At 47.1% G+C, this 23,049-nt stretch overlaps 1 protein-coding gene across 6 annotated transcripts in view; it reads left to right on the plus strand.

Annotated features, from left to right (window-relative positions):
* The window catches only part of LOC137475933 (USP6 N-terminal-like protein), a 76,289-nt gene extending 53,483 nt beyond the window's left edge, over positions 1-22,806 (plus strand). For all 6 annotated transcript variants that reach the window (XM_068193817.1, XM_068193820.1, XM_068193819.1 and 3 more), the window contains 9 exons: positions 7,401-7,508; positions 10,865-10,974; positions 11,532-11,580; positions 12,618-12,738; positions 13,607-13,701; positions 15,236-15,301; positions 16,683-16,782; positions 17,992-18,144; positions 18,335-22,806. In XM_068193817.1, coding sequence (XP_068049918.1) covers positions 7,401-7,508; positions 10,865-10,974; positions 11,532-11,580; positions 12,618-12,738; positions 13,607-13,701; positions 15,236-15,301; positions 16,683-16,782; positions 17,992-18,144; positions 18,335-19,629 — 2,097 coding nt within the window. In that variant the 3' untranslated portion in view covers positions 19,630-22,806. The remainder of the gene's footprint in view (positions 1-7,400; positions 7,509-10,864; positions 10,975-11,531; positions 11,581-12,617; positions 12,739-13,606; positions 13,702-15,235; positions 15,302-16,682; positions 16,783-17,991; positions 18,145-18,334) is intronic.
* Positions 22,807-23,049: the final 243 nt, after the last annotated feature.

Here is a 23,049-nt window from a genome sequence, read left to right on the forward strand (position 1 = left end):
ATGTTCCTTGTAATTCTCCCTGGGGGAAGAATTATTTGTCTAGAACAATACTTAGATTTTGTATTTTGCTCCTAGCTGTGCTTGTGAGAAGCCACTTAGGTATTATATTGTGTACACCTGTCTGAGGAAATCAAGGATGGAGACGCCAACATTGTCTTGGCTTTGGTGTTAAAATGGACTCTGCACCAAACACCACTTCAAAAAGGAATTGTTTTTATCAAATAGTATCTGTTATATGTTCCTCTTACAAACCTCTTGAAGCAAAAAACCCTTTGAACCTAATGACAAGACCCTTGCTGGGTAAGGAGAGGAGTGTTGTGTCTGTCCTGCTCTGCTTGTGGCACTCTGCACAGGAGAGGGCTGAAGCCTGGCATTGCCTTGTTGCTATGGCCTCTGCAGCCTTCGTGTTTAGCATGAGGAGTGGGGTGTTTGGCTGGACTGCTTCTAGCTCCTGCTGGGAGTCCTTGGGAGAAATTTGAGCTTGCTTAAAAAGGCTAAGTAGAAAGAAATATCTGGAGAATAAATGCATAGCTATAGGGACAACATTGAACAGAGCATCCTCCTTGCCCAGCTGTCAGGAGTCATGTCCAGTTCAGCCAGCCAAAGACCAGCTGTAGTCTCGCTCTTAAAAAATAAAAAAAAAACCAAAAAAAACCATACAGAAACATAATCATCTTAATGACAGCAGGGATGGTGTAGAGGTGGGCTTGGGGTTTTATAATCCTTCTGTTCACTTCAGGGTTGTTCTAATTACTTTGTTAATCAGTACTGCTCCACAGGCAAAATCAGAGGCTCTCCTGTGACTTGGTTCTTTCTAATTAGAAGTTAGCACTAATTGGTTAGTGACCTCGTGGGTAAACCACCAAATTCCAGCGGGGTACAGGGCATTCCTTCAGGTCCTAGAGCGTGTTTGGGGTGGGTAATGATGAGTGGTTTTAGCACACCTTGGCTTTCCTGGGTCAGATGGTGAAGACAGGCAGGATCCAGCATGAGTGCTGTGGAGCAGTAGCAATCTCTGATACCTGTCTGTTTTGGATTTCCCTTGATAATTACTGGGGGTGTTAAGCACGCTGTAATTGATGCCACTCGGATCTGCTGGCTGGCAAAGGGTCAGACTGGCAAGTGGGTTTTGAGGGTCTTTAAGTCAGAAAATGAGAAAGCTCTTGTAGTAGAATAAAGGATGTTATGAATAACAGCCTGTAAATGGTTGATGACTCTTGGACACAGAGATGGCATTGTCCCATGCTGGGAGACCGGAAATGGCCATCCCCTCTCCCAGCAAATAGAGAAGCAGTGCTTGGCCCCAAGTGGGGAAGGAACAGTCTGGTGACCCTGGGGAGTAGAAAGGAGCTTTGGTTTCAGTCCTGTCCAGCCTAACACCCATTGCCTGGCACCAAGGCAACTGCAGGCTGTAAGGTCTGTAGCAGCCACACCCTGTTAAATGCAAAGACGCTGAGAGGCACAAAAGAAGTGTGCCTTCTTTTAATAAAAAAAAAGTAAAATCAGGTTGTATCCTACACCTAGATGTGAAACCCCATGCTCTTGTGTCAGGAGCATGGGAGCTTCTCAGATATTCCTGCTGCCACAGCTGGATGCAGTTCAACTGTGGCATTTCAAGGGCCTTATGCTGGAATCACAGTCACGTCAGAGGCTATGTGTTTTGTTCTAGCTGAAGTAAATGTGACAAGCCCTTGATCTGATTTTTCTAAAGCAGAGTGAGTTGGTTTTGTTCCTTTTCTGAGCTCTCAGGCTGCCACATCTGCATTGCATGTTTCCTTCAGGTTTGTTTTCAGCATTTGGCTGACATGAATGTCACGAGACAGCCACTCTGTGTTATTTTAACAATGACTAAGGTGTTATCTTTGAAAAAATCCTCTTATTGAAAACAAGAACCTTCTCTTTGATGTTAATTTTGATATGCTGTACTTTATTAGAGGGGAAAAAAATCTTGTTGCAGGAACCACAAGCAGTTTCACAGGGAAGTTGCCCTGACTTTGACTGCTTGAATTATTTAGAAACCCATCTTATTTTCCAGACTAGGACTTCCTGGACTTTAGGGCCAACCTTTTCAGTCCCTGTTGATGTGCTGGAGCTGGCAGACATCTGATCATATCTAGTGCTTGATGAAGAGGGACTTATCAAGCAAGCCTTTGTGTTTTGCAGCATCTTAGTATCTGATCGAGGCTTAGGTTATTGTCTCATGTTCTGTGTTGTGCAATGTCAGCAGGAGGCGCGAGGTTGTGTATCCATCCAGGGCATTGACCCCTAAGCAGCCACCTGTCAGTGGGCAAGAAAGCAGCTTTTTCAGACCCTTGGCATGAGCCACTGCCAGAGAGGAGCAGGTTTGGCTTTTTGTTCCCCCACCTGCAGCCTTTGTGCATCCTTACATGCTACTGATGGCACTCTGGGTCTTGTGACTGTCACAGATTATTGGAAATAAGGCTGAAAAAAAAAAAGAGTGGGACCTTTTACAGTTCCTTGCCTAGAATGGCCTGGCTAGGAACTGAAATAATTTCTGGCATAACCTGTTTCAGGATGAGCAACAAATAGGATTATCTTAATTAAAGTATTGCCCTGGAGCTCCCTGTGCTCATCATTGCCTTAGATCTGTCTCCAGCTCTGTTCTAGACACATTTTGTAACAATCTGATTTAATTTCGAGATCAGCAAAGGGTGACACTCAGCACAATTCCTCATATGGGTGGGGTTAGAATGATGCAATGGTGCCTTTTTCTGGCTGAATTTCCACAAGGGAAAGGGTACAAAAATAAAGGAGTCCATGAAAGGACGACATTGTTTTGCAGAGTTAAGGTATGTCAAACCTGCAAAGAAGTGCTAAACTGTGTTATTCAGGGTTCAGCACAGGGAGGCTCACATGTTCTCTTCAGTGCTGATTTGAACCCAAGTTTAAATACCAGCCTGACTCTGCTTGGGAAGGTTAGGAAATGGCTGGTGCCACATAAAAATCCATACAGTTCAGGCAGCACAGTTTTACTGATAAAAAAGATGTGCTGTGTGTGCTGCAACAGTGGGATAATTTATTCATCATAGCCCTGAAATGGATTTCAGCCAGAAGCATCAGTCGTAGGAGGAGAATATGACCTCTGCATCATTTGCAAGCTGCATCTTGCTGCTGGCCATGTGGGATGAGACCTTTAGAGAGGGTTGTCTTTGGTCATAGATGTCTGTTTTTTAGGCAAAGTCTGCCTTTGTGCAGGGGGGAAGCCTTGTCTCTGCTAAGGTCACGGGAGTGCAGAGCACTTAAATCCAGTGCATGCCAGCAAAGCGGTTTAGGATGAATCGGGGATCTGTATGGACTGACACAAACCCCCAGGAGCAAACAGTCTGCTAATGCTAGGGACAGCCAGCAGACATTTGTCGTGCCAGGGCTGGCTGAAGTCAGATCTCCTGCCTCAAATGCCATGGGAAGGAAAGGGGGTTGTGTCTGGGAGTTGCAGGGTGGCTTTGCCTGCTTGCCTTTTTTTTTTCATTTTGTAAAGTTAGGTAGCATTTTCCTCTCCTCCAAAGGAAGCCTGGGCAATAACTGTAAATGCCTGCCCATGGCTCACCAGCTTTAGGATTTAAATTTGCCCCAGCTTTGCTGGTACCCCATCAGGAATAGCTGCATAGGCTCCAGCTGCAGGCACAACAGCTGAGTTGGGAGCAATCATTAACCATATGGAAAGAAAGCCATGCATGCTGATGTCCAGTCTGCCAAGCATCCTGCATGGCCACATCATCAGTCAGCAGGCTTCGTGGTACTAAAAGGAAATTCTCCACTCCAGGTGAGGATTTGCACAGCTCAGTTCCTCTAGTGCATCACTAGCAGAGGATGTGAAGAAGTCTTTTCTCTTTGGAAGGATCACTCTTTGAGTCCTAAAGGAATTGAGGAAGGAGGATTGCCCCCACTTTAGGGTGTTGGAGATATATGCTGGATATATGGGAAGGCTTGAAAGGGATATCGCCATGCATACCCAAAATTGGAGCATTGCTCCTGCAATCTCTTCTGGTGATCCATGGACATGGCTGAGAAGTTAACAGTGACAGACTCCAAAGTGTGAAGGTGAATTGCAATGTGTATACTCTGTTTCAAAAATGAACCCACCTCTCCCAAATCCTCTTTAATTTCACTGTCTTTACTACTGCAAAAAGATGTTCTGTCTTTAAAGGCACTCCATCCTTCATATTCAAGACCTGGAACAATTGGTTGGGTACTTCTCAGAGGAGATTGCTGGTGCAGGAGGATGGAGCTCAAGTCTGTACTTCCATAGTCTTCCCCATCCCATCTATCTCAGAGAAAATAAATGGGGAGGGGAGAGATAGGGATGGGGTGATGATGGCCTCTGTGCCATGAGCTTTGTATGTTAAAGCCTGGAGAGGGAAGATGATCCTATGGCAAAACCTGGAGCAAGTTTTAGACCCTGTGGTTTCAGTCCTTGGTTGACACAGGCTGTCTACAGTGTCTCAAACCATTGCTTTGTCCACCAGCATCTCCCTTTGTGAAGCAGACTAGTGTTTATTCTTTTTGCCTGTGCATTGGTCTGTCAGCCTGCATGAGACATGATCCACGTGCTCTCTTCCCATTTGTAAGGGCTGAGCAGTTTATAACAGACAAAGAGAGTGACCTTGAGGGTTCTTTTTGACTGTCATGTGGTACAGGAGTTATCATCATGTGCTGCCTTACCTCTGTCTTTTCATCCCATCATAAATACCACTTATATGGTAACTTCCCTGTTTTCCTTCAAGTTTCATGATGAGGAAAAGTTGCTCTTTTTTTCTGGGTGACTCACAGCACTGAGGCTTTATCACTTTCATGTCTGGAGGTGGTGTGAGGAGGAAAGCCCTTGGATAAATAACAGGAAGGCATTTCATTTCAGTTCCATCTCAGCATGTTTTGTACCTCCTCTGTTCCTTTAACACTTGTGCAAAGAAAATAATTAGAGACATTACTATATACCACTGAGGGTTGCACTCATTAAAGTACAACAATACCGGCTCTGGAAATTCAAAACAAAATTATTTCCTTCCTACAGACCTGAGTATCGTCATATGCCTTGACAGCTGTCAGTCAGTCTCTTGTAATCCACTGGAAATAAGTAATCTTTTCTGAATTGGTGTTCTTGTCAGAATTGGTACATATTCTACATATTCTTGATTCTGCCTCAGCTTTTGCTTCATAAAGGCATGAGTGCTTGCAGGAGCCAGGCTTTTGTGTGCACCTACTACTTTGGGGATGTGGTTCATCTAATCCTGTTGCTTTGTGTCTCTTGATGCATTGCACTTCTTTCATCCTGATTTAATGACTCTTGGGAAATGGGTCTTTAATCTGTGGGGATGAATCTGTCCCACATGGTGTGAAGGTTTGCTGTCCTTAGAAGCACCTCCTTACGTGAGCCTTTGGGTGTGCAGATGGTGAATTAGTGATGTCCCACTTGAAATGCAGGATGCAGTTGAACAGGATGGTGGCTTTCCATGGGCATGTCTTGCTGGTGAGGTTGCTTTTAAGGGGACAGCTTTTATTTGGTGCATACAGACAGAAGGGCAGGATCTGGTAAAGGATTTCTGCAGGATTTCATCCGGGCTATGCACTGGACCTTCACAGCTGGTGCTAAGCAATGCTTGAGGCAGAGCAAGCATTTGGGGAGTTCTGAGGATGGCATTTTAAATGTTGAATGTCCATTACACTTTCAGGATTGGGATATGTTGCAGATACTTTCTCTGTCAGCTGAAATACTGAAATATTTATTGTAATTGAGTGGAAAAGCATTCTCATAAACATCTGGTTCTCCTGGTGCTACAGACTACAGAGTTATTTTACATACTTTTTTTGACTGAGATAGTGGTGTTAGTTCTTTGCTATCCCCTAGCCTGTCTGCTTGAAGCTCACCTCCTGTCTTACCTCCTGGTCTTGTAAGTCTTTGGGACAAGGGCCACCATTCCTGGGTCTTGCCCTCAGTAGACACAATGCTGCCATGAAGACAATAAGGAAATGGGAGTGTTGGTTTGTGTTCATGGAGGCCATGAGCCAGCACAGTGCCATGGTTAAGGTCTTAATGTCCTTGTGAGAGGCTGACCTGAAAAAGTCAGGTTGGAAATAAAAGAGCTGGTGGTGTCAGGTGGGTCTGAAAGGAAAGGCAAGAGAAACAGGTGTTCAGCTGGGTGTGGCAATGGCAGTGTGGCAGGCCCACATCCAGAAAACTTCTGTTAGGATCTTGTGCTTCCCTGGGGAATGCAGTTCTTCTCTTACACCAGCCTGAATTGCATGAAGCAGAATACACTATGGAAAAATAAGAGGGATTTTGAAGGTGGTTGGATGCATTTGTGCCAGGCAGTGACAGTAGCTCCAGTTGATTGCTTGGTCAGGCACTGCCCTTCTAAGCTCCAAGCTTGTTCCCATGACTGGAAATCTGGCACCTCTGTCCCTTCCCAAGGAATTGCCTGGTTTTGAGGGAGCACCATAAGGCAACATAAATGCCCTCCATGGCTGGAGCTTGGGCATGTGCCAGAGGTCCTTCAGTGTACCCAAGGTTCCTCAGGAATCTGGAGGTGTGCCACTGTGGATTTTGTAGCACAGCTGCAAGGCATTTCACAGGTGGGATGAATGAAAGGAAGGAAAGTATTCAGAAAAGGATATTTTTCTTTCTTATGAAGATTTTTCTTTTAATGGAAGTAGTCAGCAATGGGAAAAAAAAGCTTTCTTTTCTGTTTTCCATTGAAATTTAATGGGGGCTATATGACAAGAAAAGGGGAAGAAGCATCTGTGAGATGAAGTGATGAAAAACCTCTCTCCTATGAAGATAGGTTGAGTTGTTCAGCCTGGAGAAAGCTCTGAGGAGACCTCAATGTGGTCTTCCAGTACTTAAAGGGGGCTCTTAAAAACAAGGGAGAATGACTTTTTACACAGGCAGATAGTGATAGGACAAGAGCCTACAGTTTTAAACTAAAAGAGGGTAGGTTTAGATTACATGTAAGGAAGAAATTCTTTACTGTGAGGGTGGTGAGGCACTGGCACAGGTTGTCCAGAGAAACTGTGGATGCCCCATCCCTGGAAATGTTCAAGGTTCAGACTGGATGGGATTATGAGCAGTCTAGTGTAGTGAAAAGTGTTCCTGTGCTTGGCAAGGGTGTTGGAACTAGATGATCTGTAAGGTCCCTCTCAACCAAACTGTTCTGTGATTCTCTGGTTCTATGATTTTGGCTGAGTAGTTGTCTTTGATGGATGCAGGTATTCAGCTCATCCATCAAATCGGAGATGCCCTCTTTGTGCCAGCACAGGGAGAGGAAGTGATTGCCTGGGGTGTCTGCTCAGATGGCTGATTATCTCCAGCAGCAAACCATGGAGAAAATGTGTTTGCCACCAGCAGGACCCAGCTAACCTTGCACATGTTTTCCTCCCTGCAGATGTGCCGGCGTGTGTACAAAGGGATCCCGCTTCAGGTGCGAGGCCAGGTCTGGTCACTTCTGCTGGATGTTGAGAAGATGAAGAAGGAGAATGAAGGAAAATACGAGGTAGGGGCCCTAGCTGGCAAAGACAGCAGGAGAGAAAAAGGATGATAGGGAGGTTAGATTGGTTGGTGAAGCTGGTTTGGTGAGGACTGAAAATGCAAAGGGTATCAAGTCTTTGTCCATGGGTTTATATCAAGCTGGGGTCTTTTAGCATATTAGTTGACTGCTTTCTGTAATATGCTGCTTCCATTTATTCTGCTGGAAGTTGGGAGCAAAGTTACTGTCAGTGTTACTGCATCTTTAGAGAAAGATGCAGGGAAGAGTGAGGGGAAGCTTTCCATAGGCAGCATGTGGAAGCCCTTGGTGGATAATTAACTTATTTTCCAAGCCTGTGTTAGGATTTATTTTGCACCATGTACCAGGGCGAGGATCAAGGTGTTGTGGAGACAATTATTGTTCAGAGGCAGGACGTTGAGTGTTGCTTCCAACAGGTGTCTCTAAAAATCCCTGCCTATTAAGCAGGATGATGCTAACACTCATTATAGTTAGTCGAGCGTGGATGTTGCTGACGAGGTGCTGCAGGGCTGGAGGCACACGCAGGGGCTGGGGGAAGGCAGCTCACCACAGTAAGCACAGATAAGGAAGCTCTCCCAGCATGCAGATTAAAATCTGCTCCCTCCCTTAAAGCTGTGCTGTGCAGGCAGGGAAGCAATCCAAACAAATGAAAGTCGCAAGGAGTTTATCTGTGCTCCAGAGGGGTCTGCAATAAACAGGAGCTTCAGGGCTAATAGGCTTTGCTGGATGCAAACCCTCTACAAGATCATCTTAATCTACCTCTTCTTTGGTGCTGCCTGCCGCCAGTAATTAGCTCTTCCCTAATTTCCTCCAGGAGAGGCTCAGTGTAGGTCCTGGATGAGGGGTTTTGCTTTCAAGAAGGAATTAAGCCTCAGCCTCAGTTCCTCAGACTTGTGTCCTGAAGGAACTGGTTCCAAGGCCACCCCATTTCTCCCTGGGGCATAACCCATGGTAGAAAAGCCTGAAGGCTACCATGGGACATTCCACGCTTGCTTTTCATGTAGGTGTGATGCTCTGCCTCCCTGGGGTTTATTAGCTGCAGCCAGAGGGCTTGAGAGGAGCTTGAAAAGCCAGCAGGAGAAACATTGGCCATGGGGCAGAGGAGAGGTATCCCAGCTTTTACCCACTGCTGTCATCAGAGGACACAAGGAAAAACGACGCACCACAGCTTTGGTCACCATGAAGAGACTAATTTATTTTTTCTGACTCCAATCATTTATAGTTCTCAAAAGGTGCCAGTGGATTGGAAGGTGAACGTGCCACCTCTCCAACGACACTGGACAAACTACCAGTCTATCAAATTTCTCCGCCTCTATGAAAGAATGCAAAACAATAGGTTGTTTACAGAAATTTGCGTGAGAAAGTTCTCTACAAGAATGTAAATTCAGAAGGCTTTAGAAAATCCTAAGAAATCAGGGCGACACACTGCTTTGTCTTTGGGATGGGAGTTCAGCTTTCCAGCCTCTGCTCTGCCACCAGCTTGCAGGACTCACAGTGCTAATGAGGTTGACAGAGCATCTGTGGAGCTCCTAGGTTATTTACATTAGGGAAAAAAAGGAGAATAACCCATCCTGTGTTTCCTTTTTTAATGTCTGCACAATTAGTAAAGCCTCCTGGGTGCATGGAGGTGACAAAGTCCTATGTGACCTACCTGCTATTCATGTGCAATGATTTAAAAATACCCAAAGTATGGTATTTTCAGTTTTTGGGAGATTTCTGTGTTATTCTGGCAGGGAAAACAAGAGGGCCTTTAGCAGGAGAATTTGAACTGAAGTGACCCAGTGAACATGAATAGTCATATTCTCTCAGGTAGTCTGTCTGCTTTGCAGATGGCAAGAAGCCATAGATATAGAGACCACAGTATTAACAGCAGAGAAATTATGTTGTTGATCAGATCTTCATTCCATCACCACTTTTTTTTCCTCACTTGTCCTGTGTAGGCAATAATTCAAAATAGCCCCTATACTATTGCTCCTTCATACAGCTGCTCTCAAAGTTGGAGTTAATATTCCCAAGATTGTCCTAAGTGTTGGCTGTGCTGGACACATGTGGGTGCTAATGACCTTCTGATGTTCCCCAAAGCTGATGTTGTCACCTTGGGAGGTCAACAGCAGCCTGGAGGCGCCTGGTATCAGGCTGATAAGCATTCATAGGATGGCAGCTGCTGGAGCAGATGATAAGTATCTGTGCAGATGTTCTATTTTCTGTCTCCTCTGTGAGCCAGGAAGGGTCCTGACCCTAGGCTCAAGGCAAGTTGGGCTTGCTGCTCATCTCTGCTGCCTCCGACCTGCTGGTGAATCTCAGAGTGCCTGAAGACAGTCACAAAATGTATTTTCTTCATGCAGTTAATTCTGGAGACATTAAAGGAGGAGGGCATGATCACTGGTGCTGTCTAAAGGCTGTGAAATTAGATGCTTAGCTACAGCATAGTGGTCCTTGCCTGCAGTACAGAGCTGAATATGGTTGCAGATGGGACTGCAGTGAGATTTGTCCATGGAGCATCTTCATTTTGGGGCTCTGAGGGCACAATTGGTTGGTTGAGGTGGTCTTAAACTTTCATTTGAATTTCCATTTTTTTGCAGTGGACTTCAGTCCTTTCTCTGTGTGATGCTGCCTTAAATGATTAGCCAGCCTGGGGGGAACATGGGGATTCTTGGCTTTGAGTTTAGCTTCTGTTCTGGACTCTGCCAGTTTCTTAAAATTTGTACCAGTCCAAGGGAATATTCCAGGACTTATTTTCTGGTGGAAACTCCTTAAACTGAAGATGACTCTCTTCTTCAGGGAAAGTAGTAGTTGGAGATCGCAGAGTCTGTCATAACAGTTTGGACTTTATTATGATTGAGCCTCTGAAAAGCCGAGAGTGCTGCGTACATCTGTGTATTGGTTCCTTAAGGATCAGCAGAGCTCTCAATGCTTTGTGACAGCCAACCAGGCAAAATCAAATAAATAAAATAAATGAGTGGATAATAATAAATCAAATAAAATAAATAAATCAAAATAAATGAGTGGAATTGAATTGTAAAGGTTTTAGATTCTGAAAACTCAGTATCTGCATTTGAAGATGGGTGAAGGCTGGGTTGGCAGCTGCTGCTGTCTTAGCATGTGAGTGTGGGGTCATCCCCTTCTCCCCGGGCCACTGGCACAGACAAGGGGTCAGGGGCTCACCTCCAGGCTGCAGTTCATTGCTCACTGCAGGACATCAATGTCCCCTGCTCTGGATAGCTCTGTGCCACTCTGAAGCTGCCACTCCTGCTGCAGGAATCCTGCCTTCTCCCTGTGTGGAGAGGGGTACCGGCTGAGATGGTGTCTCATTCCTGCCTCTTGTCTGCCCCTCTCCCTTCCAGCAAATGAAAGAACAAGCAAAGAGTTTTTCATCAGAAATCAAGCAGATAGATTTGGATGTTAACCGCACCTTCCGAAACCACATCATGTTTCGGGATCGCTATGGAGTGAAGTGAGTATGGAAGGCTTCTGTGGCTTATATGGACTGTCCTGCCAGTGCATTTGTGAGGTATGAGCTGGATCAACAGCCAGCAGTCCCCTGGCTCAGAGAAAAGCCATCTTTTGTCTTCTTCTCAAGCCATCACCACACAGTGTGACCCACAGGTGCTGGGCTGCTGATTCTTTCTTCAGAGAGGTCCACACTGGAGCAGGCTCAGTCCCAGTTCTTGAGCCAAGCAACAGGCTGCTGCAGTGCCTTGTCCCCCAAGGCTCACAGTTACAGAAGACTTGGTTTGGGATGATGGAGTGGGCCCATCAGGATCTGGGAGGGATGGGGTTGGAGAGGTTTGACAAAGTGACTTTGTCACTGGGGTAAGTCACACCTGGCTGCCCTACACAGTCTCCAAGGAACAAGCTTTCCAGTTCTGTGAGCCCTGCTCCTTGCAAAAGCATTATGTACCAGCTAGTTAGGTGTTTTCAGAATCTTTGCTCTTTGTGTGTATGCACTGGTGTGCTCATGAAGCTGGAGACCTCATGCTTAGGTGTTTTAATATCCTTCTCTCTCCCCAGGCAACAGGCACTCTTCCACGTCCTGTCAGCATACTCGGTTTATAACACTGTAAGTAGTAAGTCTAGTTAACATGAAGAGCGTTGTGCTTTTTATATTTATATATATTTAAAAGAAAAGCTTTATATGTGTGTATATTTGTGTAGACATATGTATTTTCATGTGTATATATATGTAGTAAGTGGTAATTTAGCCAGTGGTAATTCCAATTTTAAGTCCTAATAGTGGGTTGTACAGAGAGCTGCAAGATTCTCAGGCAGCACAAGAATCTTTCCACAGTCGTTTCATTCCCTTGTTCATTTTGTCACCTGGTAAATGACATCTGGCAGATTTAGTTTGGGCGGGTGTCAGCAAAGAACAAGGGATTGCCCTTTGGCTTTTCAGCAACACTTGTTTTCTGGCAGTCTGTCATGTTTCTGACTTATTGTCTTACACCAAATGGTATCCTTGTTGAAAACACTTACTTACTACAGCAAACCAGTATTTTTTAGCTGAAGGATACAGGCAGAATAAGCTGAAATTAGCAGCTGAACCTACTGTCTAGGAGGGGACAGTTAGAATATGCTCAGGAGGTTAGTTAAGGAGCCTCCCTCCTGCCAGATAAATGTTTACCAGATTTATTTACTGTTTAATTACTTCAGTGCTCATATGGCTGAAGGAATCCAAAACAGCATTGGAGCCACATGCTGTTTGTCATCCCAAAGATAGATTGGCCATAAGGAAGACATTTTTTACAGTGGTGAGGCATGGAAATAATTGCTCAGAGAAGTTGTGGATGCCCTATCCTGGATGTGTTCAAAGTCTGTTTGGATGGGGCTTTGAACAACCTGGTCTGGTGGAGCTGTCCCTGCCTGTGGCAGGAGGATTGGGTGAGGTAATCTTCAAGAGTCCTTTTCCAACCCAAACTATTCCATGAGTCAGTGATGTGGTAGGTGCTGTAGACATATGGGAGCTGTGAATTTGGACATAAACGGTAAAGACTTTGAAATGGGACAGAGCTTGAAAGAGGAGAGGGAAGTACAGGCAGCTTTGGCATTATGGTGGCTCTGCCAGCATGGCAGCACATGTGCCCCTCTTGACCATTACAGGAAGTGAGCTATTGCCAAGGGATGAGCCAGATTGCAGCCATCCTCCTGATGTACTTGAATGAAGAGGATGCGTTCTGGGCGCTGGCACAGCTGCTCACCAACCAGCGCCACGCCATGCACGGTAAGGCTGGGCTGGGGGCAGGGGGTGTCGTGTCTGCCAGAGGAAGGGAAGATTGTTCAGGTCGGTCAGTAGAGCTTTGCTTCTCCTCACATATTTGTTTAATTAAAGTGGGTGAGGCTTAACTACTTGTGCAGCCTGACTGGGGAGCTGAACTTCACTCTTGGAGACAGACAAGCTCTTATCAAAAAAATAAAGAGTTTTATCCACCAGAGCTTTAGTGCTCAGTAATTAACACTTTCAGAGAAGTGCTGTCCTCCCTTCAGGGTTCCTTGCCCTTGGCAACCAATTAACTCAAGGTTATGAGTTTATAAGAAGTCTCACAGAAGTACATCCAAGAGTATCCATACTAAATGTAGATGTAATTCCACTAAATGTGTGATGTATTATTTTACTTCAAACACATTAGAGATCCTTTCATCTTACTTGTGGTTAGCAGTAATCTATGCACAGAGGGTTATTTCATGGGCAGAGAGCTAAACCTTATGGCTTGATAACTTTGGACAGTCTTAAATATGTGTCCCACTAGATTACAGGGCACTGAACAAGCTTGTGGTGTTCAAGCATCTTCAGCTTTTCTCTGAACCTTGGTAAGCACTGAGGTGTGTTTGGAGAGCTCTTGGCCAAGCCAAGTCTCAGGCAGGCAGTGGGAGCTGGGTGAGAAGGACCAGCTGGGCTTGGTCTGAGAGTCCTGTTGCTCAGATGGGGTGAGGGGTGACCTCTGGCAAGGAGGGAGAAAAGGAGGTAGCTGGGCACTCTGTTCAGCCAACTTCAACAGACAGTGCAAGAGATCACTCTACAGATAATCAGACTATTCCTGTCACTGCTGCAGAGCTTACCTGATTTTTTTTATTTCTCTTTTCTTGTTAAGGTTTTTTCATTCCTGGGTTCCCGAAGCTGCAGAGGTTTCAAGCCCACCACGAGCAAATTTTAAACAAACTGTTCCCCAAACTGAAGAAGCACATGGTATCTCTACTGTCAGTCTTCCTGTAATAAAGCCACATTTTAATGATAAAGCAGTTTATATAGTGTTCTGCCAAACAGATTTCTGAATCTGAACATATTTCTACCCATATAGGACTGCTTCAGCTGCAGAGGCAGGCATTTATTAAATGGGTTGCCCAAATCTTGCTGAGGTGAATGATAATCATTTGCTTGCTGATCATCATTAGTGGAGAGACTGCTAAAATGTAAAGGCTTCCCAGGAGAGCCGGGAAGGCTTACAGAGCCTGCAGCAGGAGGAGCAGCAGTGTGGCTGGACTGTGTGCTTACACCAGCTGCAAGGCCCAAAGGCTGATGCTGGTCTGTCTGGAGTCTTATTCCAGTAATTATTAGCTCCAAGTGCTTTGCTGTTGTTTTAAGTCAGGAGGCACATAAGATTTGCTAGGTGTTTTGTTGCTTGGGCATGTCCAGTTGCTTTTCTCTCTAGCAGATGGTACAGGCCCATTTGGTGGCTGCAGGAGCATCTGCAGGGCACACCAACTCCAGTCTTATGTCCAGGCCACTCTTTTGCAGCACCTGCTCTCTCCCTTTTTTCTTTTGCCTTGCCCCCCTTGGCATTTGGTGTAGACAGCTGGTGTTCACTGGCCAGACTTCAAAAGTTTTGTCTAATGCTCCCAAGAGGCTTGGTGGCCCCCATCTCCAGCAAAAAGGTGTTTGTATTACCGTCATCTGCAACAGCTCTTGCTTCATGCTGCAAATGGGTGTAAAAGTGAAACAGAGCCATGTTAGGTTTTCACTTAATTATAGTCCTGTGCAGGGGAAGGGATGGGAATAACTCAGAAAGCTGCTCTCTATTCCTGCTCCTGAAGGCTCTCCAGGCTTGCAGGTGCACAACACCAGCCAGAAGCAAAGGCTGGAGCTGGCCATTCATCCCATGGGCTTCTTTCTCTTCCCCTCCCCACTGCTTTGTTGGCTTTGCAGCAAGAGGTCATGTCAGCTCTGCACATATCCCAGCACTGGGCACCAGATGGAGAAGTGTTAGACTGAAGTGGTTGATGGTGAGGTTTTTAAGAGCTTTCCTTAGCCTGTCAGGCTGTCCTGCTTCTGTCACAGCCATGCCATGTAAATGAGGTGGTGCTTCCAAAGCTGCCTTGACTGTGCTCCGACAGGCTCACATGGGAATTGCTATGGAAACAAAAATGGTAGTCTGCAAGGAGTGAGTGGTTTGAGCTCCTGGAAGGTTTTTATAAATCCGTGGAGTATTAGGCCAGAAGAGCTTCTCCCAGAAATCCCTTTCCAATACTATGGCTGAAGTCTGGCCACATTGAGGACCAGGTTCAGTGGGTGTCTTGGGCAAAGGACCAAAGCAGGGCTTCAACACTGGTGTGCAAAGCAGGGGTTTGCTGGGACATGGGAGATGAGCCACAGCCACATCCTGCACCCAGATCCCAGAAAAAGTAAACCAACCAACTAACCTCCCCCAAAGCCTTATGAGCTGCTTGAACCTGCAGTAACCAGCTTGGTGAAATGCCTGCCTCTCTTTGCTGTCTTCCCCCAGGACAAGGAGCAGATGACCACCGGGATTTACACAACCAAGTGGTTCCTGCAGTGTTTCATTGACCGGGTGAGGATGCTCTCGGGTTTTTTGCTGCTCTCCTGTTTGCATGCGTGGTTAATCTGCCTGTGTTTTTTTGTAAATATCATACTTTGAAGAAGATGTTAATATTTTATAAGGTGGGATATTATGCACACTCTCATAAAGCAAAAAAAAATTAATAAGGGAGAAGATAAAAATAACTGCATGTCACTGATGACAAGCCAGTTCCTGCTGCCTCATCACAAGCTGTCATAGGGAGATGGCTCAGCATCAGCAGAACAAACCTCAGAGTCAGGAGAGATCTTTCTCTTGCCCACTGGCACTGCTGCAAAGGCAATTAACCTCACTTTGGCTCTGGAGACAGCATAGAAAGAAGAAGAGCTGGGAGCACAAACCTCAACAAATAGCAGTGCAGCAGCTGCAGGCAAAGGTGCGGATTGGGACTAGAAACGTGAAAGTGTGAGAAAATTACCCTGATCTGTCCAGAGCTAGTTTGCTAGTCCTGAGCCAAGACTACTTCATTTTTAGGGTCAGAATTGTGCTTACTGGCCTTGAATGCAATGTCCAGACTTGCTAATATTTAGAACATCTGTGTGCTCCAGTCTCAATTTTCTGCTGCCCTGTCTTGTATAAAACAGTGGATGGCCCCTTCCCCTTGAGAGGAAACTCACTGCTTTTGCCACTAAAAGCTGTATAAAATGCAAAATCCCTTAATTGCAGTAGTGTGTGGTAAAAGAGCTGCAGTGGTCAGTTGTGTCAAACTCTGGAGAGTCAGTGCAGTATCTTAAATTTGAACCTAAACATCGCAGTAGGATTAATATTAATTTCTGTGTTGGTGAGGTGCCTTAGATCTTTGCTGGGAGGTATGGGCTGCTCCATCACTTTGGGTATCAGTTCAATCCTGTTTGTCAGATTGGGTCTGGATGCAAATGAAAACCTTTTGCAGAGGTGTTTTTAGCAGGCAGAAATAAGCCTGTATATAAAAAAAAACCCTCTTCTTTGGACACCAGATGAATGATTTTTTTTAATGCTTAGTGATGCGTCATTGGGCTTTCAGACCTATCCCATAAATAGCCCTTCTGGGAAATCTAGATGGATACAGGAGTTGTTTTTTGTGCTCACAAGGCTGAAAGATGATGCTTCTCTCTCCAGGGTAGGGGAATCCACATGCTAGCATGTGAGGGAAGTTTCTCTTTTTTCTGCATTTTTGGATGGATTTCAAATATTTCCCTGGCCACCCAAGTTCATTAGCTTTAAGGCAAAGCCATAGATGATAAAAGACATTTGTGTTTTAGATGAATGCCTGACTTGCAAAGCCTGTTGTGTGATTTGATGCAAGGTGATGCAGTGATGGCAGCAGCCTCTGTTTCATCATCCCATTTGCGATTTGTCTGTGTGTTTGAAACAGACCCCATTCACGCTGACCTTGCGGCTATGGGATATCTACATCCTGGAAGGGGAGCGGGTGCTGACAGCCATGGCTTACACCATCCTCAAACTGCACAAAAGTAAGGTCCCACCTGACTGCATCACCTATGGCTCTGGTGGCACCATGCTGGGCCACCCTTGTGCTGCTGACCTGAAAAGCCTTGCTGGCCACTTCCAGCCTCTTGGTGCCCTGTGCTGGCCACAAAAGGCACAGTCCTGGGGAGGAAGTGAGATGCCACAAGGATTGAACTTGCTGTGCTCAGCACACAGAAACCACACCTGAAATGCTCCCAGCTGCCTCTTCCAATGTACAGTGCCCCACAAATTGCCTTTAGGGGCAATACAGACAGCAGCCCATCTGTCTGCAGAACTTTATGTGGTGGCTCAACTGAAAAGTCTGTAGAGGGACAAGTAAATCCATTAATACACTTCTAAAATTATCAAAACCCAGTTGTCTTGCATAACACTAAGGCAGTAATGTTTCTACCTCAAGATCTTTGTAACTTTGAACCCCTTTACTCCCATAAATTGATAGCCTTGCTGTGTCAATCTTTTGGCCTTCATCTGGGGCAGGAGTGCATGATGACAACCTTTGGGCAGCAAAATTTATGGGACTGTATGTGTTGGCTTCTGCAAACAGCCACCCTGTTCTTCCTTCAGTTAAATGAAGAAAAGCTCTCCAGAAATAAATCTTGAAGTATCCTATTTGTCTGCAGAAAATGAGAAACTGGCAGGCAGATGTTTCAGTTTGGCTGTGAAATCTTACCTCCCTGAGGAACGTGTAGTGCGGGTTGACATCTCTTCCTACAACCTATTTCTGCCTGTATCCCTCCCCTGTCTATCACCTCTTTAAGGGCCAGCACCTCTTCCTGCATCCCTCTGCCTGCTGGTGCAGGTTGGCATCCCTGGCTGGTGGTGGCAGCTGCCGGCAGTGACTGTTCAGCCTGATGCTTAGGGCCTGTCTCATGGAGCTTTTCCTCCTCCTAGAGGCAATGGTGAGAACTTCCAGAAATGGCCTAAACCCTGCATCCTCATCAGCACAGCTCCCAGCCCTGCCATTGTCCTGCCACTGAGAAGCTACTGCTCAGGTGGCATGGATATATACGTGTATTGATGACCCTGAGCAATAGTGGGAAGATGGGAGAGAGGCAAAAGCATTCAGATGTCCCACTGTGGAGTGGGAACAGCGACAGAATCCCAGATAAAACCAAAGTGTGGTGTAACCCATGCTTGTGCTACCCTGAAATTTGTATGTGCCACTGCCATTACTCCTTTCTCCCATCCCCCAGAGCGCTTGCTGAAGATGACACTGGAAGATTTACGTGAATTTCTGCAGGAGAAAATTGCTGCTTCCCTGCAGTACGAGGACGATGCTGTCATCGAGCAGCTGCAGGTGTCAATGACTGAATTGCGCAAGATGAAGTTTGACCTGCCCCCACCAGGTGGGTAGAGGGGAAGGTGGGCAGCCCAGCAGGGACCAGAGCATCCCGCTGGCGTGGCTGGGAGCCAGGGCAGCCCAGAGGGGCTGGCACCTGTTGTGTGCAAGCATCTGTCTTCCTTACATTCAGGGCATGCAAGCACAAACTGATGCACAGTTTAGGTTTTATTTTGTTTTCTCTGCTTCCAATGCAGCAAAGCCTGAAGAGTTTCCAAGGAAACCCCTGGGCCTGGAGCTCTCCCTCAACCCAGTAGCCATAAAGGAAAACACAGCGGCCAATGGCCAGAATGGCCAGGTGGGTGAGCACACTCCAGACAGGGAGCCCCATCCCCACAGAGTTCCTGGCACACCAGGAGGAATGACAGTGGTGGAAGCGAGGATTCTCACCTTCCAGAGTAGCGAAGCAGCTGAAGCAACAAATGTGCCTGTTTTGGGTGGGCGGCCACTGGATGAGGAGGGTCAAGTGGAGCCCATTGTGGACGGGCAGCCATCATCTTTTCTGAAGGCAAGCGAGACGCAGGCCCAGCAACACATCCTGCCCACGGTCCTGCCTCCAGAGCAGCCTCTTCTTGCTCCTGGCTGTGCCGTGGTGGACCATGGAGTCTCCCTCCATGTCCCAGCTGAGTACAGCTCCTTAGACTCCTCTCTCCAAAACAGGCTGGCTCCTCCCGACTCCAGCACCGCTGAGCTTTCTGCTACGGACCAAGCAGTGTGGCAGACAAATGCCGCTGCCCTGCCAGCAGGAGAACAGGCATCTTCCCTGAGCAGAGGCGCAGTGCTCGAAGCAGCCCCCCAACCTCTGCCAGCCGGCTGCCGGCGGCTCTCCTGCACGTCACAGAGCGATGGCTCCCCTGAGAGTGAGCACGGGGAGGAGGTGGCGGATGACAGGCACTGCAGGGCGGTGCTGCCGGACAAAATGGGCCTGAAGCGTTTGGCATCCAAAGCTGCATCCACGGGAGAGCTCCTCAGCCTGCAGCACAATGGGCTGGGCAGTGCCACCGGCACCACGCGCTGGCCCGAGGCCATGGGCGCGCTGCCTGTGCACAGGCAGGCGGGGGGCAGTGTGCCCATCTTGTCCAGCAGAGAGCCGGAGGCAGCAGGGATAGCTGAGGGCTGCCCCGCCCAGCGGGCACCATCCCCTGTGGTGGAAGGGAACAGCTCCTATGTCGTTATCAAAACCACCACTCCCCTCCACCTGGCCCATGCGACAGAGCAGGACTTCTTGAACAGAAAGCAGGTGGCATTGCCTCTGTCAGAGACTGGACATCCTCTGCCTACCACCTCCATGCCACCACCTCTTACGCCAGACCCAGAGGAGGTAGAGGTCCAGAAAAGCCTCCAGAAACCATTAAATGCACTGAAAGCCCCACGACCCCCACTGAGCCCCAAACCAAAATTTCTGCCGCAGGTTGCCAAATCCCGCTCAGAGAACAGTTTCCTTTCAGGCTCTCCTTCCTTGGCAAAGCTGCCCAAATCGGTGACGTTCTAGTGGGGATGGGGAAGGGGAAGTTAAGGGAGAAGAAACGGGTTCTGGAGAAGGACCCTTGCCCCATTTACAGGATCCCCTTCTGTCAGCAGGGCTGTCGGGGTGACAGCACAGCACCATTGCACGTCAAGCTGTGCTTTGGTACGAGCGCCCAGCGAGGAGACGAAGAGGTGGCCACCAGTGCTAGGAGACACCAGCAGATTGGATTTGCACGTTTCCTATGGACAAATTGGAAAATGCTTTCATATTTTGTTCCTCAAACCCCCCAGGTCTCATCACTCGGGGAAAGAGGCAGGGCCGGTGAGTTTGTTGCGTGTTTTCTCCTGCTCTTGTCTGCCGTGGGAACCCATGACCAAGCAAGCGGGCACAAGGTGTCAGAATCCGAAATGCTTTCTTTACAATGCCCCATTGGTGCAGCTACAGCATTGCTTTCAAAGGCCTTTGTAGCAATAGATCTTTATTTCATTTCCCAGACCTGCAGTTGTAGGCAGCAGAATTTCCAGGCAGTGCCATGGCATCCTGGCAGGACACCGGCAGCCTGCTGCCCCCTCTATGCAATTCCACAAAGCAGTGTCCGGCTGTATCTGGCTCCTGCTGCCATGGTGGATGGTGTTTAGGAGGACAGATTTAACAGCTGCTGAGTCCCTTGGACATCTCCTTGGTGTCACCCTGGTGGGGGGCTGCCAGCCCAGGTTCTCAGGGTGACAAGGACAGAGATGAAGACCAGCCTGGTCTCTTGGGCTGAGTGCCCTCTCTGCTGGCCTTTCCTTCCCAGGGCCAGCACAGCGAGCAGGCTTGCTGCCTTTCTGTTCCCCAAACAGGAAAAGGGGCTGCTGGCTCAGGAAACCTGCCTGCACTACCAAGCTGCTGGACAAGTGATGGCACCTAATCACAGTGCCCCAGATAAGTCCACTTTTGCTTTGAGTAAATTAAGTGTCAAGAGGGGAAAGTACTTAAGAATTGGGGAAGGGGGAGCATGTTGCCCAGAACCTGATCTTAGCCCTTCTGGTTGAGCCCACAGAGAATTAACAACAGGAAGGAAACTTGGACATGATGGGTGCCCACATACCCGCTTGCCCTTCTTGCACCAAGCCCTAGAGGTCTGTCCATCTCCTCCCCATCCCAAGGTTCTGCACTGCCCAGGCCATTGGCTGGAAATGTGCAGGGATCTGGGGAGACAGCCATAGAAAGAGCTGGTCCAAAATTCTGGTTACAGCATCTACTTCACCCCTAGAGGTGAAGGGACTTCATCAGGAAGCCAGATCAGTGAAAAAGCAGGAAGTAGTCCAGATATGCTGGATTTGACTTTGCTGTCCAGAAGGGGTAGCTGCAAGTGCCACCTTAGGTGGGATTGCAAAAGGGATTCCCATTCCTTCAACAGAGATCCTGAGCAAAAGCTCCTTTAAGTTCTAAGGAGACTTTGAAAACTATTTTTTTAAATCTCACAGGCTGCTTCAATTGCATAACCTGATCTAAAGCCTACCTGAAAGCGCAGCAGAAATTTTCCACTAAATTACTTTGTGGGTTCCAGGAGCTGGACTTGATGATCCTGGGGGATCCCCTCCAGCTCAGCATGTTCTATGATTTATCAGGGTTTATTTTGCCTTGTGTATGTGTGGTGGTTTATGTTTGCAGCAGGGAGTGTCAAAGGGAGCACTGGATTTCTGTTTGGATGTATCCAGCCACACCACAGCACCCTCAGCTTTCATTGGAACCCCAGCTCTGTCCCAGGCCCCATCTTCCACTGAGCCTCCAACCTTGCCCATCCTCTCCCTCTGCAGAGCAGGGATAACCCTATTAGCTACCTCGCAGGGGTGTTGTGAGGAGTCAAGCATTGCTGTTTGAGGAAAAGTGCTCTTTGAATGTTCAGTATTTGTGTTTTGAGACACCACAGGTCCTTTCTAGGACAATAGTGCTTGAATTGTTTTTAATTTAGAGTATGTTTTTCCATAGCTGTGCATAGTTAAACATTATTTGTGTGTTAAAATACCTGAGCAGTATTTCAGGACAGATATCGATTGCCTTTTGCTAGCAGCCCACTGGCCCCAGGAGCTCACTGGGAAGCAACAACAAGCATCTGAGAGCTGTTGGTCACATCTTGATTTGGCTTCTGTAGCTTGGGGCTCTGTCCTCTCCTTGAAGCCCACATAGGACTCCTTCTAATGCAGCTGAGCATCACACATGCAAGAGCTGAGACCTCTTTCCCCTTGTTTTAACCCATTTTCCCTCATTTCAGGCACACAGCCTTTGCACATCATGTTGGTTGTGCACCCAGACTCCTCACACAGTGTATCTGGGATGTTTTACAGTATTAACATTTAAAAAGGTGGAGAGCTGTCAAATGCACAATACTCATTGCATGGCATTTGGTGCATGATGTTCAACGTTAATTTTGATGGGGAAAGGGGTGGGGGTTGTCCTTCCCTCCAAGCCCTAATGGGAATGAGCAGCAAGGTCCTCAGTCATCTTCAGGCCTGGGAGGAACCACCAGCAACATGCATTGCTGTCCTTGGTGTGATGCTCTCATTGGAACACATCAGTGCATGATCCCCAGGGAGATGCCCACTCCTGTCTCCTCCTCTGCCTCTTGCTGCAGACAAAGCTGCAGCTATGGTGGGTCTGTGGCAGCAAGGCCTGGCCCAGCCTCAGCTCTTTTGCTGGGAATAGGAAGGGAAGGAGAAGGATGAGGGTGGCAGCTCAGCAGGACAAATTACCTAACCAAGCCACTTGCAGCCCTGCCCAGCCCCCTGCAACAGTCTCGACCCCTCAGCAGAAACCACTCTTATTGTGAGCAAACATGGGAAAGCAGCTCCCCCCATCCTTGCTCTTGCAGCCCTGAGACAATGCTGGCCTTGCTGCCTTCCATGTAGATGTAAAGACCAATGCTGTGCGTTTGGGTTTTTTTAGGTTTAGTTTGTTTTTCTTTGTGTTGTTTGTTTGTGATAGAGCACTTTGAGTGGCTGCAGCACTGACAGACAGCAGGAGCCATGGGACCCAGCTCCAGCAAGGGCCAGAGGTTGAGGTTAGGGTTTCTTGGCCATGCACTTTGAGAGCCTGGCTACTGTCTGCTTTCCTTTTTATTTGCTATTCTTGTTTACAGCGTGGAACGCTTCTTCCATGACTCTTTCTAATGTATTATAATTATTACTTTTAAGAAAAAAACATTTTTATGTCTGCTTTTTTGTTTGTTCAGTTTGTTTTTTTTTTAGAGGAAGGGGTTTGTTGAAAAAAAAAAAAAGTCAATCATTCCTTTTTATGCTGATCCAGTTTGTCCAGAGTGTTTGATGCTGTGTTCTACTTGGTAGTAGTAATAATGGTTAAAGAAGTTTAGCATGAATTCGGACTCCACAAGGTTTCTTTCAGGAACAGAAGCTGCACCAAGACTGGTTGCCTTCTCCTGATGACTTTTAGCTTGGTTCACTG

Source organism: Anomalospiza imberbis, chromosome 6, assembly GCF_031753505.1.
Source record: "Anomalospiza imberbis isolate Cuckoo-Finch-1a 21T00152 chromosome 6, ASM3175350v1, whole genome shotgun sequence".
Taxonomy (NCBI): domain Eukaryota; kingdom Metazoa; phylum Chordata; class Aves; order Passeriformes; family Viduidae; genus Anomalospiza; species Anomalospiza imberbis.